A 15,472-nucleotide genomic window follows, 5' to 3' on the forward strand; every position below is an offset into this window, starting at 1 on the left:
CAATATTTAGATATCGTTTTAAAAATGCGCAACAAAAATTGTAATATAATGAAATAAAGATTTATTATAAAGAATTTATTTGTATTGCAAATAAATCGTTGAACTGTACAATTATTTTAAGCCCACTTTAGACAATCCATAATTTATGTTAAATTTTAAGATAGAATTCTATTTGTAATTTTATATGCTATATATATATTTTAACCATATATTTATTTTAATTTTTCAAGTGTTTCATATTACACGGTAGATGAAATAAGAAATAGATTTTTTTTATTCTGAATTCTACACAAATTATAGATCGTTTAAAATAGGCTTTATTTGTGGGTTTAATTAGTAAAAAATTTAACAACTTCGCTTTATTTAAGCAAAAAATATTCTTCATTTATATAGCTGTAATGAAAAACTTTCGCGCTGATATAAACTTTTGTTTTAAAATAGGATCTTCTCTGAACAAAGAATTAAATAAATCAAGAAAATACGTTTGCAACATGTTACATCAGCGTACTTATTATTATTATTAATACAAACGCATTATGTGGCCATTAAAATTAAAAGCGAAGTTGAGACATGTCACATGTGAACTTATTGAAATTTAATTTTATTAAAATTTATTTCAATAAAAATATAAAATATATATTATCTATATCGTGCTACCGAGTGCGTATCCTCAAGGTAACTTCCTCTTCGCAGGCTCCTCATGTACTCGAACAGGGAGAGTGGAACGTGGACCACACTTCCATACATTGCCGTCCTTGTCGAGTATACTCGCGCTCGCCGTGATTTGGTATTGGCCACCACTACCTGGAACGGTGTTTGCACCAATCGTGCATGGAGGTATGATCGTAGATCCAGGTACTCCCAAGGATAGTAAAAACTCGCAAGCGAAGAAATCTCGATGAGGTGTCACCGTTTGCTGCAATTCATTCATATTGGAATCCTGCAAGCAAACATAACATTTAATATTACTATTTGATATAATTTCATGAATGTATTCTTTAGCTCTCTCATCCCTAATTCATTTTTCAAACATTGACAGAAATATTTGACACGTTATTACATGTTTATTAAAAAATATGCAGTAGTTAGTTTATTAAATTAAATATGCAGTAATGCAGACTTGTTCAACTTTTTTTAATAGTTAATGCGATCGTAATTTTAGACGCTTTATCTACCTTTTGGTCAGAATTTATTTTCGACGGCGGCGTCGTCGAGATGGAAATGCACACAGCAGCGACGGAACGGAAGAGAGATGCCCGACGACCGTGTCGCAATACTCCCTCGACTTTGAGCGCTAGTTGACTACCTTGCGGCACAGAAACGGGTTCACCGAGAACACGTGGTTGAGGTGACACCGATAACTTAATGCTAGTAGTCTGTAGAGTTTGGAAGAAATATCGTGGGATCGGCAATCTCATTGTTCCACCGGCGAGCAGCGTCACTTGCGATATCAAACAACTGACTCTCAAATGGCTTATTGATCCGGTCTTGCAGTCATTGTCCACCCAGGGTGGTGCTAAACGACGCAGCTCGGCGCAGCAACGAGCCAGCTGCCGCATCTCTACGGAATCGCCAAAATGGAAATTCACTGAAATGGAATCGTTCTGCTGCTGATACATTGCGATACCGAGCCCACCGCAAACCCGTTCCACGCTGTTTGCAAGTAACCGGCATATTTCTTGTAATCTGCACGAGATGAATCAAGGTAAATAGCCAACACAGAGTGCACTTAAATGAACGATAGTCAGATAAAAATTGCTCTAGTAAAAGGATACGCCCGAATATTCGCCAACGATCCCGGATCAGCATCAAAGGCTGATTGATATAGCTTCTGGTAATTTTCTGCACAGTTTTTCAAATCTTGCGCTGATTTCCTTAACTGTAAAGCACAGTTTACAATATACACTGTAATAGTACGCATATGTGTATATAGCTGTAGATATTATAATTGTAATCACTTTGCAATTATAATTATACGAATTATACCTGATGCGTAACGCGTCCGTATCTCTGGAGATCATCTTTCGTCGCAATGACAACTGTGACAGCTATAGCTGGTGGTGGTGCGGTACACAAAGATCTAAAAATATAGATTTTAATTTCTGCGATATTTTTTCTTAATTATATGTGCTACATTTTTACTTACATGCACGAATGTAATAATTGCGCTATAGATTGTAAGAATTCACAACGTAATTTCGAATATTCGCTTGGAAATTGCAAACTACGTAATGGAGTGCTAGCGGCTTTGAGAGAAGCGCAAGCACTTGCGTAACGCGCTATCGCGCCATTCAGTTTTTCCACAATCTCGGGATTACTCATATTTTCTTCACCTTCCCTCTTATTCCTTTATGCATACATTATTACGTTAGACAGAGAAAAACAGAAAATACACAAAAGAGGTATTACGATTTTGAATGCAAGTAAAGTAGAAAATACGTACATGAGACAGCATTCTGCTTTTGTAACTAATTCTAAACCAGACAGCCAAAAATGTAGCTGCTCCGATGCTACAGTTTCTTTTAGACCTTTAAATATTTCAGTGGCAATTGTATGATGGCCATATCTTGCGGCGCTTCGCGCAATGCGATATTTTGCCCAACCATCTACATTTCTCACGACGTTCTCTACCGCCTCTAAACATTCCGAGTTCCATTCATATCCCCCAGCCACCATTTGGAATAGCAATGTACAAAGCATTACCTTTTCAAATCAGAATAGATCTCATGAAAATATCTATTTATTGATAAGTTAAATTCTTCTAGATAAAGAAAACAACTCTTCTTATATTGTAAGTTTACCTTTGTATGTACATGAGACATCTGTTTAAGTTTGATCAAAATTTCTGGTAAAAGCGGAAGCAATGTATTCTCTCCTAAACTACCAATAGCACCCAAAGCTTCGCACAGTGCAACCGTTTGTTTCTCGTTCTGACCGTTTTCTGCACTAGCGTTGACGAGGGTAGAACCAATAGCATCGACAAATATAGGGCAATGACTAGGCTGCGACTGACACAGCTTTACTGTCGAACGTAAACATGCCCTCAACTGATGTAAATGTTTGTCGTCCAAAACTAGCAACACGATCAGAGATTCGAGACAAGAAATCACATCTTGTATACCATAAGCCGGCAACCCTTCTTGATAACTGTTAACAAAATAATCCATATTAATTATTTGTCTCATATATAACTAATAAAAAAAGGCTACATATACATACCAATAACAGGCAACTCTAGAAAGTATAGTAATTGCTTTTACTGCGACGAACGGATCGGGCGAATAACACGCATTCAAACACAATTGCAATAAGGGACTATTTTCCTCCATATTTGCATCGCATGTTGCAGCATTTTGGCTAAGTACCTGTATTTCAATAAGTATTCGTGTTTACGTGTATAAATATACATTACAAAAAAAACTTTTGTAACTAAAAACAAATTTATATCGGTTCAACTGACCTCAATTACGTCCAAAGTACGGATGAGAAGATCTGTATTTCCTGCACCATCTTGTAAAAGCGTCGTGGTACTCTCTAAATTATTAGATATCGATTATATCACTTGTATAAATATCAAAGGTTTGATAAATTATATCACAAGCTATATACCAATTAAATTATTAAGGGCGCCCTGTGGCCAAAGATGTGCCCCTCTTCTAGCTAAACTGTGCAAAAGATGCAAGGCGTGACGTTTAACAGACAGTCTTGGGTCATCTTGCAAATAGCGCAATAATAATGCAACCTGTTGTGGCACGTCTATTAACGTCGCAGAAGCCAGGGTACTTAATGCACTCAGAGTGACTCTGACAAAATCCGCTGCCGGATAACTTGCCAGAAGCTCCATGCACAATTCATTTACCTTCAATTAAATAATTATATATATGTATTTCTTTCGGAATCGGTATAAAAAATATATATATAATATTAACTACAAAATGCTACATACCATTGATGCTGTAAAAGTATCGTGATGCATATATTGTAGAATCGGTATCAGCTGCAACTTCATTGAAGCGGGGGTGGCTTGACCTCTGATCATGTCGGAAATCTTACTACACATAGATACAGCGAATAATTTGGACTGCGCCGCAAACATTTGAGCGGCGTATATTGCAGCTTCCACTTCAACTGAATCGTGAGAATCCAAGGATCTTCTTATGCTATGATGAACCTGCATAATAATAGATACTTTATTGTCCTTGTAAAGTTAGAAATTGTCTTATTTTGTACTAAACGGTTAAGTGTATTTACTTGTTGCCTTTCGGGAATAATGCCGGCTACGCTGCCCAATGTACGCAAGGTAAGGGCTCTAGCAACTGGATCGTTCGAATGTATAACGCTGTAAATGCGTCTTACAAACTCGTCTACATTCAAGATCTTATCCAGATGCTTCTCGCTCTGCTGACACACTCTTAGAACCCATACTCGTAAAAAATTACTCCCGGTGCGAAACACTTCGGCCAATTTCAACAGAGACGAGTTTATTAATATTGGGAAGGGATATTTCTCAAATAGTCGAGGGAAACGTACTATGGCTTCGCATTGTTCCCCAGTCTTGGTAGAACGTAAACCTACAATCACACGCATTTGAAACTATAATAAATTTTTATGCAGCAAGCAAACAAGTGCAAACGCCACATGTCTATATTTATAATATGATTATTTGATATTTTTCTTAGATATTTGCGTTTGAGACATTTATGTTAAATAAGTCAATATTCATGTGGTGCAGGTTGTAGAGAAGTTAACAGTGCAAACAAACCTTTATCAAGTTCTATGAGAGCCGTGTTTGCATCTTGCTCCGGTTCTCCAAGTCCAGTATCGTTAAACGCATTCATTCTCATCCCAATCATTTTGTCTCAATGTAAATTACACGCGTAATATTTAAAAAACCGTACTGTCATTCATAGAGCCTCGTTAGGTATATAACCTATCAACTTGAATCATCAATCATTTTTAACACGGTAGGAATATAAATCCAAGCCATTGGAAGTAATCTTACATAAGGAAGAAATGTTAATTGCGTAATTATTTAATCAATCGTTTATTATATTTGCAAATATTCATTAAAAAGTCTCGTTTCGTTCTCCAGACGAAAGAAAACAAGACCGTTATCATATACGCGACGTATCACGTGGTATCACGAATTATCGTCATTATCGATCGATACGTGATCTGCCATCTCTCGTCGTTCCCTGCGATTGTCGGCCAGGCGCCAGGAGTCCAGGAGTTCGGATCAGTCGGCATTGTCGGCAATCAGACTCTGGCAAGCAAGATTGGGCATTGGGCAAGGTGGCAAGGTGGCAAGGATATTCGGAGAGACGGATAGACGAAAGCGAGAGCGGCAATCCACAGTTTCTGACTGACTGACTTCTGTGCGCGATACACAGAAACACAGATACCCTCGTCGTGGAAAGAGAGGAAGGAAAAAAAGGTCGAGATCGTCCAAGCTGACGGGCTGCTCGCGTAGAAGCGACTCGTTGACGGCAGGTTCATCCGAGCGCTACGATGGTGGACTACAGCAAATGGAAGAGTATCGAAGTAAGAACAATATCGGCCGTTCTTCGTCCGGGTCCAGCGATCCAGAGGAACGTTCTCGAAGAAGCTCGAGATCAGATCTCGCCGGCCGCGCGTGACTGTCTGGCGTACGCCAGAAACGTTGTTATGACACGTTACCGAAACGTCAATTGCTCGGCGTTTCGACTCAACTCGGTTATCCCGTTTTTAGAGCGCAATTTATGTATCGCGAATACTTATGGGATCGAGCATTTCCTACAATTTTAGTACGCGATTAACTTAAAGCCTTCCACTTTATAACTTTGTTAATTTTCTTTGCTTCTTATTTGATGAGATCGAAAGACTTATTTATATTTTGGATCAATCAATTTACATCGAACAATAATGATGTCGTTTGTATATTTAGATTTTACGTGAAAATGTTTTTTGTATTTATAACTTTTGCTATTCTTATCGTTAGATTTCAGATGATGAAGATGATACTCATCCAAACATTGATACGCCATCCTTATTCAGATGGCGTCATCAAGCGCGAGTGGAGAGAATGGAAGAACGCAAGAAAGAGCACGAAGAACACATGAGGAAGAAGGCAGAGTAAGAACAAATATATGTTAAATAATATCTTTCTTGTATGTATAGAATTAAATTAATTTTTGCTATATAACGTTTGTTATTTCAGAACACTGCAAAAACTCAAGGATACAAAGGAAAAATTAGCCAAATTAGAAAATGAAAAGACCGATTCGGCTGATTTAACTGCGTTGAAAAAAGTTCTTCAAGATCTCGAAGAGGAGGAGAAAAAAATTCAAGAGAAGGAAAAGGAAATGGAAAAGAAGGAAAAATTGACACCGTGGAACATAGATACTATTGGGCAAGATGGTTTTACAAAAACTGTGATAAATACGAAGCCTGCGAGGAGGAACGATGATTCGAGTTTGTCCGACGAGGAAAAGGAGAAACGAATGAAGCAATTCGTTAAGGAACACGAGACAAAATTGAAGGAGTTTGGCATGCTAAGAAAATACGATGACAGCAAGAAATTCTTACAGGACCATCTGTATTTAGTTTGCGAGAATACGGCAAACTATTTGGTCATCTGGTGCATCAACTTGGAAATGGAAGAGGTAAGTTTGACAGGCAACCGTTCTACAGTTAAACTATTGAGACTTAATCAATGATATTTATGACGATTCTATATTCATGGGGTATTTTCAGAAACATAATTTAATGGAACACGTTGCGCATCAATGCATATGTATGCAATATATACTGGAACTATCTAAGCAATTGGACGTTGACCCGCGAGCGTGCGTTGGCTCCTTTTTCAGTCGCATTCAAATTGCCGAGGTAGAGTACAAGAAATCCTTTGATGACGAACTTAAAGCGTTTAAGGACAGAATACGCAAAAGAGCAGCAGAGAAGGTAGCTGAGGCGGTTAGAGAGGCCGAGGAGGAGGAAAGAAAAGCTCGTTTGGGACCAGGTGGACTCGATCCGATCGAGGTGTTTGAAACTCTTCCAGAGGTAAATAAAAATTTGTCTCGGAACGTAAAAATCATTGCTAGGAAATTTCCTTCTTGATTCTTTATATATTTTTTTTCAGGCTTTACAAAAATGTTTCGAGACGCAAGATATTCCTTTGTTGCAACAAACAATAGCCGCAATGCCAGAGGAAGAGGCGACATATCACATGAAACGGTGCGTCGACAGCGGTTTGTGGGTTCCCGACGCGAAAAACAAGGAGAAGGAGAAAGAAAAGAAGGAGGAAGAGGAACAGCAGAGCGCCGCGGGAAATACGCCAGATCCGGAATAACGCATTTAAGTCGCATCTTACTATGGATACTCAATGAAAATCAGTATCTCATTTACATCATTTATTCTTTTACGTAATTTACGTAATTTGAAACGGGTACATTAACAATAAAATTGTCATCTCTGCGAACTCTGGCAATGTGCTATTATTATTTTTATCAGCTTTTCCTTTCGTCATCACGATATTCATCGTCGCGTTGGCACGCTATTAACTCGAGCTGAATTAGATCATAAGACTGAGTTGTCGTTTCATAAATAGAAAACTTGGCATATGCGTGAAATATGTAACTATTATCAAGGAGCACAAGTACAAGTAGTGTCGAAGTGCTATATGATTTTCTTGTGACTTTTATGTATGATTGTGTTACTATTGAAATTATCTTTCTATGTAATGTACATATATAATGTTAATTACAATCCATAATTATTTCAATATTTTACGTCCCTCCCATAACGCTAGTATTGTACATTAATCGGGAACAATATCGTTATGTAAATAAAACCACGTATATATCCAAATTGTTTATACCGTTAAAATTGCGAGATATACATATAATTAAGTTTTGAAAAATTATCTTAATTTTCGACCTCAATTTGCCTCTAATTTTGTACACGTAATCAAGTCAGTTGAATCATTTCATTCGTTTTTTGGTGTACCTACTTAAAAATAAATAAAATAGAAAATAATTTTACACAGAAGGAAATTAACATTTATATTTTTGTATTTTCTTATTTTTTGCTATATCTACTTTTCTTTCTTTTTTATATTATATGAAAAGGAAAAGAATAAATTAAGCTACCTAGATTTATCAAAGAATTTTTTCTCTGCAGGACTTGGTATATCGCTAAAGTTATTAATGTAAATAATATTACCATGTAATCATAATATGTTATATATTACTAATACTTCGCTAACTAATCATAACTAATTATATATATTTTTTTAAGCCGGCACGCTCGCCGAACGACACGAGACAGAGCGATTCATCATTTTCCGCCGCAAAGCACGTTCGAAGAAACCCGCCGTCAAACTCGAATTCGACGGGTGGCGCTCGTCGAGCTCTCGATCGAGCTGCGACGCTGCGACAGCGACGACAGCGTACATATACCGGAAGCTCGGGCGCCTCGTCCTTTTCCGGCGCGGCGTTGCCACGGACGTGTAGGTAATATTTTTCGTCTTTCATTCTCATCATGATACGACCTGTCGCATCGGCTGCGAGACGGCTGCGCTGGCTTTCCATCGGGACGGGCGTGGCGCGCCGCTCAGTCGGCGTCGTTTTCGCAACGTCGCGACACGCGGTCGCGAGGAAATCCCTCCGAGACGGCGGCGGCACCGCCGCAAACGTCCGTCTGTTCCCGAACACGGTTGTCCTGCCCGAGCCCGATACGCCCGACGGAAAGCCAGCCTGGCTGCGCTCCGCTAGTCCGCTGCCGCTTTCTCATCATTCTCACTTGCGTACTTTGCATGGCGACATTGACGACGTCGGGCAACTTGACGCTCTAGGCCCGATCCATTCCGTTCCATTTGGCCCGACGGCCTGACGGTTAGTGTGGACTCCTCTACCTGCTTTTAACGAGAAATTGTGCTAGAATTAAGCCGCGAGTTCCTGAGCCCTCGAACAAATCGTATTGTATGGTACGTATATGCATTAAGACATTGCGATGCAGTACACCGCGCGAGAGAACAGGCCTTTCCGTATCGTCTCTACGTCAATCTCGGAAAGTTCGTTGGATGGTTCTCCGCAGTTCTCCGCGATTCGGCTTGCGAAAGTTGCGAGGTCGTTAACGCGATTTTCCCCTCTTCCACAGATATCGGATTTTCCTTATTTTCTCGGTAAAAGATTTTTTTTTAATTGCGGAGCAAGTTAAAGTTCCTTGGACAATTTGTAAAATTTCCTTTCGCGCATGTGACGAAATTGGATCGTCGTTAATCGCCATGATGTCTCGCGAAACGTCTACGCCTCTACGTGTTACATAATTTTCCCCTTGCTTAAAGCGACCGTTTCGAAAAGTACGCCCTCGAAAGTACGAGGACCCTCGCGAGAGGGTTTCCGCGAGAACGTGGCATCTTCGGGGATTTCCGCCCGTGATATTTTTTCAGCAGCTGCTGACGATCGCGTCAACCGTCAAGTAAAACTCGACGGCGAGTTGATCGAAGGGAAGCGTCATGACGTCGCGCATTATGGGTAAAATCGTTGGCTGCTCAAAATGGCCGTGCGACGAGCGACGTTCGATTTCCGTTTTGCGGACTCGCGTCCGACGTCCGTTTCGTTCGAGCCTCCGCGAGACGGCCGAATTCGTTCAAATTCGCGCGAGAAAAATCGCGCGACAAATTTCGCCGAATCTCGATTCGCCTTTTATCACGACATTTAATATCGCGAGTATCTCACTTAAATTTCTTACGTGAGATATTTGCGTGAGTAATTTTACGTTTCATTTCACAGACGCTTTTCCGGTGTGTGCGCGCGCGCTCGCGAGCACGCACACGCACATATACCCCGTACACCGCTTTAATCGCGCGATGCGCGCGTCTTCTCGTTTTCCTTCTTCCATCGGCTCTCGGCCAATCCGACGTCGCGTCTCTGAGGCTCCGCGCTTCGGATTGGCGTAGAGGGGCGAGGGCAGAGGGCAGCGAGATGGCGCGCGCGTTGCATGACGGGAGAGAGCCGCGGGGCGCGGAGTGGGGAGGGCGAGAAGAAGCAAGTCCGGATCACAAAATGGCGGTCTACCTCACGTACCCGTGACCATATAGCGCACGATACTCTTAATAGTTTCTCACGATGTCGAGGCCCGCGGCGCGAAACGCGGTCTGATCTGCGGGCACGTGTACGCGTGACAGTGTTACGATTGGGGACAGGGGCGAGCTCGCGTGGTGCGCGTCGGTGATAAACGATCGGTGGGTCGTCGGTGCGACGCGTAGACGGGAGCCATGCAGGTGAGTGCCAGTTACCAGACACCCCCGGGATCCGAGCGGGATTTCGGCCCCGTGCACGCGGATCCGTGCGGCGATCACCCTCGTCAACGATCCGCGGATGCGTTCGGCGTGATTTTATGCGCTCAAGCGAGTCGCTCGTCGCGGCCACGGTGTTGTTTGGAATAGGGCAAAATCGCGTGCAGCCACGCGCGTTTCCGCGTACCGATGGTTCGACGAGAACCTGGCGAAAACGCGAAAAAAACCCCGATGCTGGTCCGCGAGGGTTTCCTACGCGTAGGGCGGGGTCCCACGGACCGTCCGGGCTCAGGAACTCGTGCCACCCTCGCCACGATTTTTCGCTACTTTACACACTCTCCCAGCCCCTTAATAACCTATAAGGTTTGTTTACGTCGCGTCAATCTGATATTTTTCACAGAAAACATCGTTGTACCACCCTGATTTTCGTCGCAAACGATCCCTCGCACTTTTCCTCGGCCTGGCGTCATACTTATTCGTAATTCGAAAATGTACCCATTTTCGCAAATTAAGCTTAAATATTGTCGCGCACGGTCCTGCCTGGTCATCAGGAACGTGTGACGCAATTCTCACGGCAAATACCCGTGATTTTGATGCGTTTCCATCGGGATAACGCCAGAAATATTCTGCATTTTCAACCTTTGAAAGTTCTTTGCAAAAATTTTTGTAGGAAATTCATAATTTTGGCATGTGATGGACATAATTGGATCTATCAAGGAGCTTTATGACATTTGTCTATACTGTAGAATGCCATTTATACCATTTGGAATCTTGTTCAACACAGATTTCTTTTGCATCAATTTTATGAGGGTGAGAATAGTGATCACAAAACATACTTAAGTAAAACTGCATCGCATTGTGATAGATTTTATTCAATTTGACAATAAATTTATCTCGATACATCATGAGAATAACATTAAAAGCAACTGCATGCTTGGTAATCATCCCATTTGTTGGTGAACATTTGTAATGGTAACTTTTGAAATAGCAATGGGGTTAGTTAAGATGCATCTGGCAAATTCGTGCAAAAATTTAAAGCGATATAGTTCTTGGACATTTCACCGTTACATGTGTGTAGAATACTTAAATAATTATGGATTTTACAACAATGGTATATAAATATCTGTATATAACTATAGACAAGTTTAATGATTTCTTCTGTACTCATGTATCCATCACTGGTCACACATCATTTCTTTTAATTAACATGGTATCTTTGAATTATCATAGTGCACAAATAAGACTGGACATTGCTCCATGAATTTATGAATAAATAAAAACTAATTTATTTCTTTAACAATATTTGAGCTCAAATTCTTCTATCAAGTCATACATTCTTTTATTATAATGTACAAAACATTGTTAGAAAAAATATATATAGTGTATGTAAAGGTCCGTTTTATGCTCATACATTTTTAATAGTGGTTTATAGTGTCAGCAGTGTTATACAGTTTGCAATACAGGTTATTTTAATATTTAATCATACTATCTGGTATGCTCTCTAATGCCTTGGATGAAATTGTAGCATGTGTTACTAATGTTTGTTACAGAAAGAGCAAGGGACCTACGCTCAGTTAATATAGGTATGCAAACAAAAATCTGCATTGATTGTGCAAGAGAAAGTTTTACTTCGCTCTCATAACTCCAATATTTTTCTATCAATATATTTGTGGCAGGAGTCTTGATTATGATCATTATTACATTCACTGATATGGATTTGCAAATGTACGAAACTATATCAAATATCAAGAGAGATAAGCATAATTAGAACATTACTAATAAATATCTCAACTTCTTTCAATCCGTTTCAAGATTAATAAAATATATAATATCTCTAAATTAATTAATTAATGTATAACATATAGTATATCTGATCTACTACAAATTAAATAATATGATTAACCATATTATTAGGTACACATATATTTCTGTATGCATTTACATATCTTAATCGAGCACTGACAGCTGAGATATGTAATTGTTGAAGTATTTAATAAAACTATAACCTGTTTTTGAATGATGATCTCTATTATTCAGTGCCTAAACCTTTGTTGGACATCTCCAAACAGATTCCTTTCATGCGAATATGATTGTAAGCGACTGCAGTATGCGATAGAATTATACAAACGTGCCAATTTAGAAGAAATTCCTGCGTTTAATTTTGCTTTAAGGTATTCAAACGTGGTCAAACGAGGGATCTCGCTGCTAGATCCAAAGAATTCTCACGGAATTTAATATAAGGGATATATTAAACGTGTCATTTTCTTTTTTAGTCTTCGTTGGTTTTTATTTAGATCAAAGTAATCGTATAAGTATGAGGCAACGGCAATAATTTAATAACATTTCTTAGATTACTGTTTTCCTCTTCTAACAATAAGAAGACAAAATGGCGGACGACGGTCACAAAATGGAGGACGAGTTCGTGCTGATGAAATAACAATATTTCTGTATGCGGGCTGATTGAAGGAAATAAAAAGATGCGTAAAAAAAAAGTTCCACCGCTTCCTTCGACTGCGAATTATCTTTCTTCCTTGTTACCATAATTGTACCCATAATTGTATCCATTTAGAACAGAAGTAAAAACTCGAAATGAGAATAATAATGTTAGGGCGTTTCTCTGCGATAAGCGTTCACTGGGGACTAAAGCGAACTATTCCAAACAACACGTTCCAAGCGACGAGCGATATCTTGCATAAAGATAAAATCGAAATTACATGTCGTCGATATTGACTTCCAGAAAACGTTAGAATCTGAATCCGGTAAGGAATCCGGGTCGGATTCTGAGAACGAGAGCAAAAGCGATAGCTCCTCTTCCGGCAGCAACAGCGGCTCAGGATCGGGATCTGAAAGGTGGGTATCGACAAGGATTTGGCCCATCTCCCTGAAAATCATGAGATCTGATACACGAACTTGCATTGCGGTAAGATTTTACTTTCCTCTCGTGAAAGAAACATTCAACGTGAATTGGAGAATTTCTCAGCTTTAGGCAAGTTTCATATTTTGGGAATAAGAACTTCGCTTTTAGAAGATTGCCGTTCAAAGTGCTCAATTTTACTGATGTTTTTGAGAATGTAATTTTTCCTCTTTTAAATTCCACCATGTTGATTAGATTCATTAATTATTTATATATCTTTGAGGTAATCAGTTTAATCTTTTATATAATGCAGTTGTAGCGTGCGACATTATTATTAATGCAAGACAAATTGAACTGAATACAAGTGTATATCAGGTTCTCTGATGTGTAAGGGTTTGTTACAATTGGTGCCACTCACAAATGGGCTACTGTGTATTGCTACAGCTTCATATAGCACTAACAATGTCTTAACAATTTTCCTAACTTTATGTATGCCCTACTGTGGGTTTTTTGTGAGCACACAACTCTCTTTTTATACATTACGTTTATGTTAAAGCGTTTTCTTTCTTTTATTCAAAAAACCAGAGCAATGCCTAGATAAACTGCTAGTATTAATCTGTAGCGTTAGTCAATATACTTTCGAGTAATCAACGTGTCAAATATGAATCTCAATACAGAATTATAAAATTATAGGAGAACGTTCACATTTTTAACTTTGAAATATTTTGAAAAGCTTGATACATTTCCAGTATTCATGTACAATGCATAGTCCATTTTTATATTATTTATATTAACGTTACATAATACATATATATGCATTTTCTAATTAGTGTGATTAAAATTCTATAATACATGAGTATGTTATATCATAATTATTGTATAATATTTTTATTTTTATGCCTTATTACACAATTTATATGTAACTTGTATCACGGATTAAATCACTTGAAATTTTTATGTAAAAATGCTTCCTCGAGCGATTGATTAAATAAAACAACCAAGATATTGAACGTTGAATAGCACACAATTGTACATTTCTATATATAATTTATATTTCAATTAACGATTTTTTATCCAGTAAATTATTCCCACGTCTACGTTATCGTTAATTATTCTCATCGAGTATGTATTTCGAGATGCTCTGTCCATGTATATCATCTATATATAATTAGTGAAATGAAATATTGCCTGGCTGCTTAACGCAGCGACTCTAGCTCCTCGAGCGGTTCCGGCTCCGGATCAGGTTCCGACTCTGACAAGTCGGAGAAGTCGGATGCACCTGCTGCACAAAGCGATAGCTTCCAGAGCAAAGGCTCGAATCACAGCACCGAAGCAAAGCTTAGAGTTAAACATGAGTCTAGTCGCGAGTGGGACGAGAATCCTGACATATACGGCATCAGGAGGTCCGGGCGTTCCAGGAAGGAGCCTGACAGGCTCGCGACGAATCGCGAGAGCGACAGTGATGGTCGCAAAAAATTTAAGAAGAAAGGGTAAGTGCGACAAATCGTCGGGGGAGTGGAGGATATGTTGACCCGGCGGTAACCGGCGGTAACGATCGATGTAACTCAGCTGAACGGCTTATCGCAGTCGCGAGATCGCAAGATAATTTGTACGGATAATATGCTAATTGAGAGATGAAATAAGCTCGTAACTGTTAGTAGCTGACGTAGAATAGTTCATATATACATAGTTAGCCCGTACGTTATAAACTTTGATCTTATCATTCGTATTACACGAGATATTGTGTAACAATACACCACTTCTGTGTGGCAACCGTATTAGTCGCTACGTTGGTCTTTCTACGAGTGCTTCCGTTTATGTATACATTGTATACCACAGAGCACGAATAATGAATTGATAGATTTTACATATTACATTTTTGCTCATTTCCACTTGCATTATTATCAGCATATTTGTACATAAATTTAGAAAATAATATAACGGTATCTTATCAATGTTGGTCGTTAAATAACGTCGCCTAATTTTGATGTAGTTATCTGATATATTACAAATACGTGAGTCACTGAATTTATTGCGACGTTCATGATACACCTCTATTTTTAACACCAATCGCCACAACAACGATTTGTTTTCACATTTAATGAATATAAGCATTTCGTTATCCACATTATTATAAGATAGCTACACTTGTGCATACATGTACTTTTGACTGCATAAATATTTACAAATGTTTACGTTTTACATCTGTTTGCTTGTTCTAATCGGATTTCACTTTGATTTTGCACATAACCGCTTATATTTTCCAGTTTACATCACAATGCGTTTTTACATTCCATGTTATTTATAATTTATACCCCGAATTTATTAAAAACTTAATAGAC

At 39.0% G+C, this 15,472-nt stretch overlaps 3 protein-coding genes across 3 annotated transcripts; 2 read left to right on the plus strand and 1 right to left on the minus strand.

Annotated features, from left to right (window-relative positions):
* Positions 1-320: 320 nt before the first annotated feature.
* LOC112461558 (integrator complex subunit 7) lies at positions 321-4,853 on the minus strand. Its single transcript, XM_025026844.1, has 13 exons — positions 4,763-4,853; positions 4,252-4,571; positions 3,947-4,171; positions 3,610-3,859; positions 3,461-3,534; positions 3,220-3,365; positions 2,802-3,147; positions 2,444-2,703; positions 2,147-2,347; positions 1,987-2,080; positions 1,776-1,879; positions 1,176-1,686; positions 321-940 (listed from the first exon to the last, which is right to left on the minus strand). Exons 1-13 carry the CDS (start codon positions 4,851-4,853, stop codon positions 671-673), a joined length of 2,892 nt encoding a protein of 963 aa, XP_024882612.1. The 3' UTR covers positions 321-670.
* Positions 4,854-5,241: 388 nt separating this feature from the next.
* LOC112461560 (hsp90 co-chaperone Cdc37) lies at positions 5,242-7,845 on the plus strand. The gene is made up of 5 exons (XM_025026845.1): positions 5,242-5,541; positions 5,978-6,111; positions 6,197-6,641; positions 6,733-7,038; positions 7,118-7,845. Exons 1-5 carry the CDS (start codon positions 5,509-5,511, stop codon positions 7,325-7,327), a joined length of 1,128 nt encoding a protein of 375 aa, XP_024882613.1. The 5' UTR covers positions 5,242-5,508; the 3' UTR covers positions 7,328-7,845.
* A 1,611-nt stretch (positions 7,846-9,456) lies between these two features.
* Positions 9,457-15,458, plus strand: LOC112461554 (counting factor 45-1-like). The gene is made up of 3 exons (XM_025026838.1): positions 9,457-10,261; positions 13,014-13,126; positions 14,336-15,458. The coding sequence occupies exons 1-3, from the start codon at positions 10,256-10,258 to the stop codon at positions 14,622-14,624; spliced, it is 408 nt and encodes a 135-aa protein (XP_024882606.1). The 5' UTR covers positions 9,457-10,255; the 3' UTR covers positions 14,625-15,458.
* The last annotated feature ends 14 nt before the right edge of the window (positions 15,459-15,472 follow it).

The sequence above is a fragment of the Temnothorax curvispinosus genome, unplaced genomic scaffold, assembly GCF_003070985.1.
Source record: "Temnothorax curvispinosus isolate PA1 unplaced genomic scaffold, ASM307098v1 QBEX01011515.1, whole genome shotgun sequence".
NCBI classification, from domain to species: Eukaryota; Metazoa; Arthropoda; class Insecta; order Hymenoptera; family Formicidae; genus Temnothorax; species Temnothorax curvispinosus.

Excerpts from the sequence above, each read along its gene's own strand:
- LOC112461560 (XM_025026845.1), top strand. The coding sequence starts at position 5,509 with ATGGTGGACTACAGCAAATGGAAGAGTATCGAA. Across the intron at positions 5,542-5,977 it reads GCAAATGGAAGAGTATCGAA|ATTTCAGATGATGAAGATGA; the intron begins GTAAGAACAATA and ends TCTTATCGTTAG. Across the intron at positions 6,642-6,732 it reads TCAACTTGGAAATGGAAGAG|AAACATAATTTAATGGAACA; the intron begins GTAAGTTTGACA and ends GGGTATTTTCAG.
- LOC112461554 (XM_025026838.1), top strand. Across the intron at positions 13,127-14,335 it reads TCAGGATCGGGATCTGAAAG|CGACTCTAGCTCCTCGAGCG; the intron begins GTGGGTATCGAC and ends TGCTTAACGCAG.
- LOC112461558 (XM_025026844.1), bottom strand. The coding sequence starts at position 4,853 with ATGATTGGGATGAGAATGAATGCGTTTAACGATACTGGACTTGGAGAA. Across the intron at positions 3,535-3,609 it reads CGCCCTTAATAATTTAATTG|AGAGTACCACGACGCTTTTA; the intron begins GTATATAGCTTG and ends CTAATAATTTAG. Across the intron at positions 2,348-2,443 it reads AAAGCAGAATGCTGTCTCAT|GAATAAGAGGGAAGGTGAAG; the intron begins GTACGTATTTTC and ends GTATGCATAAAG.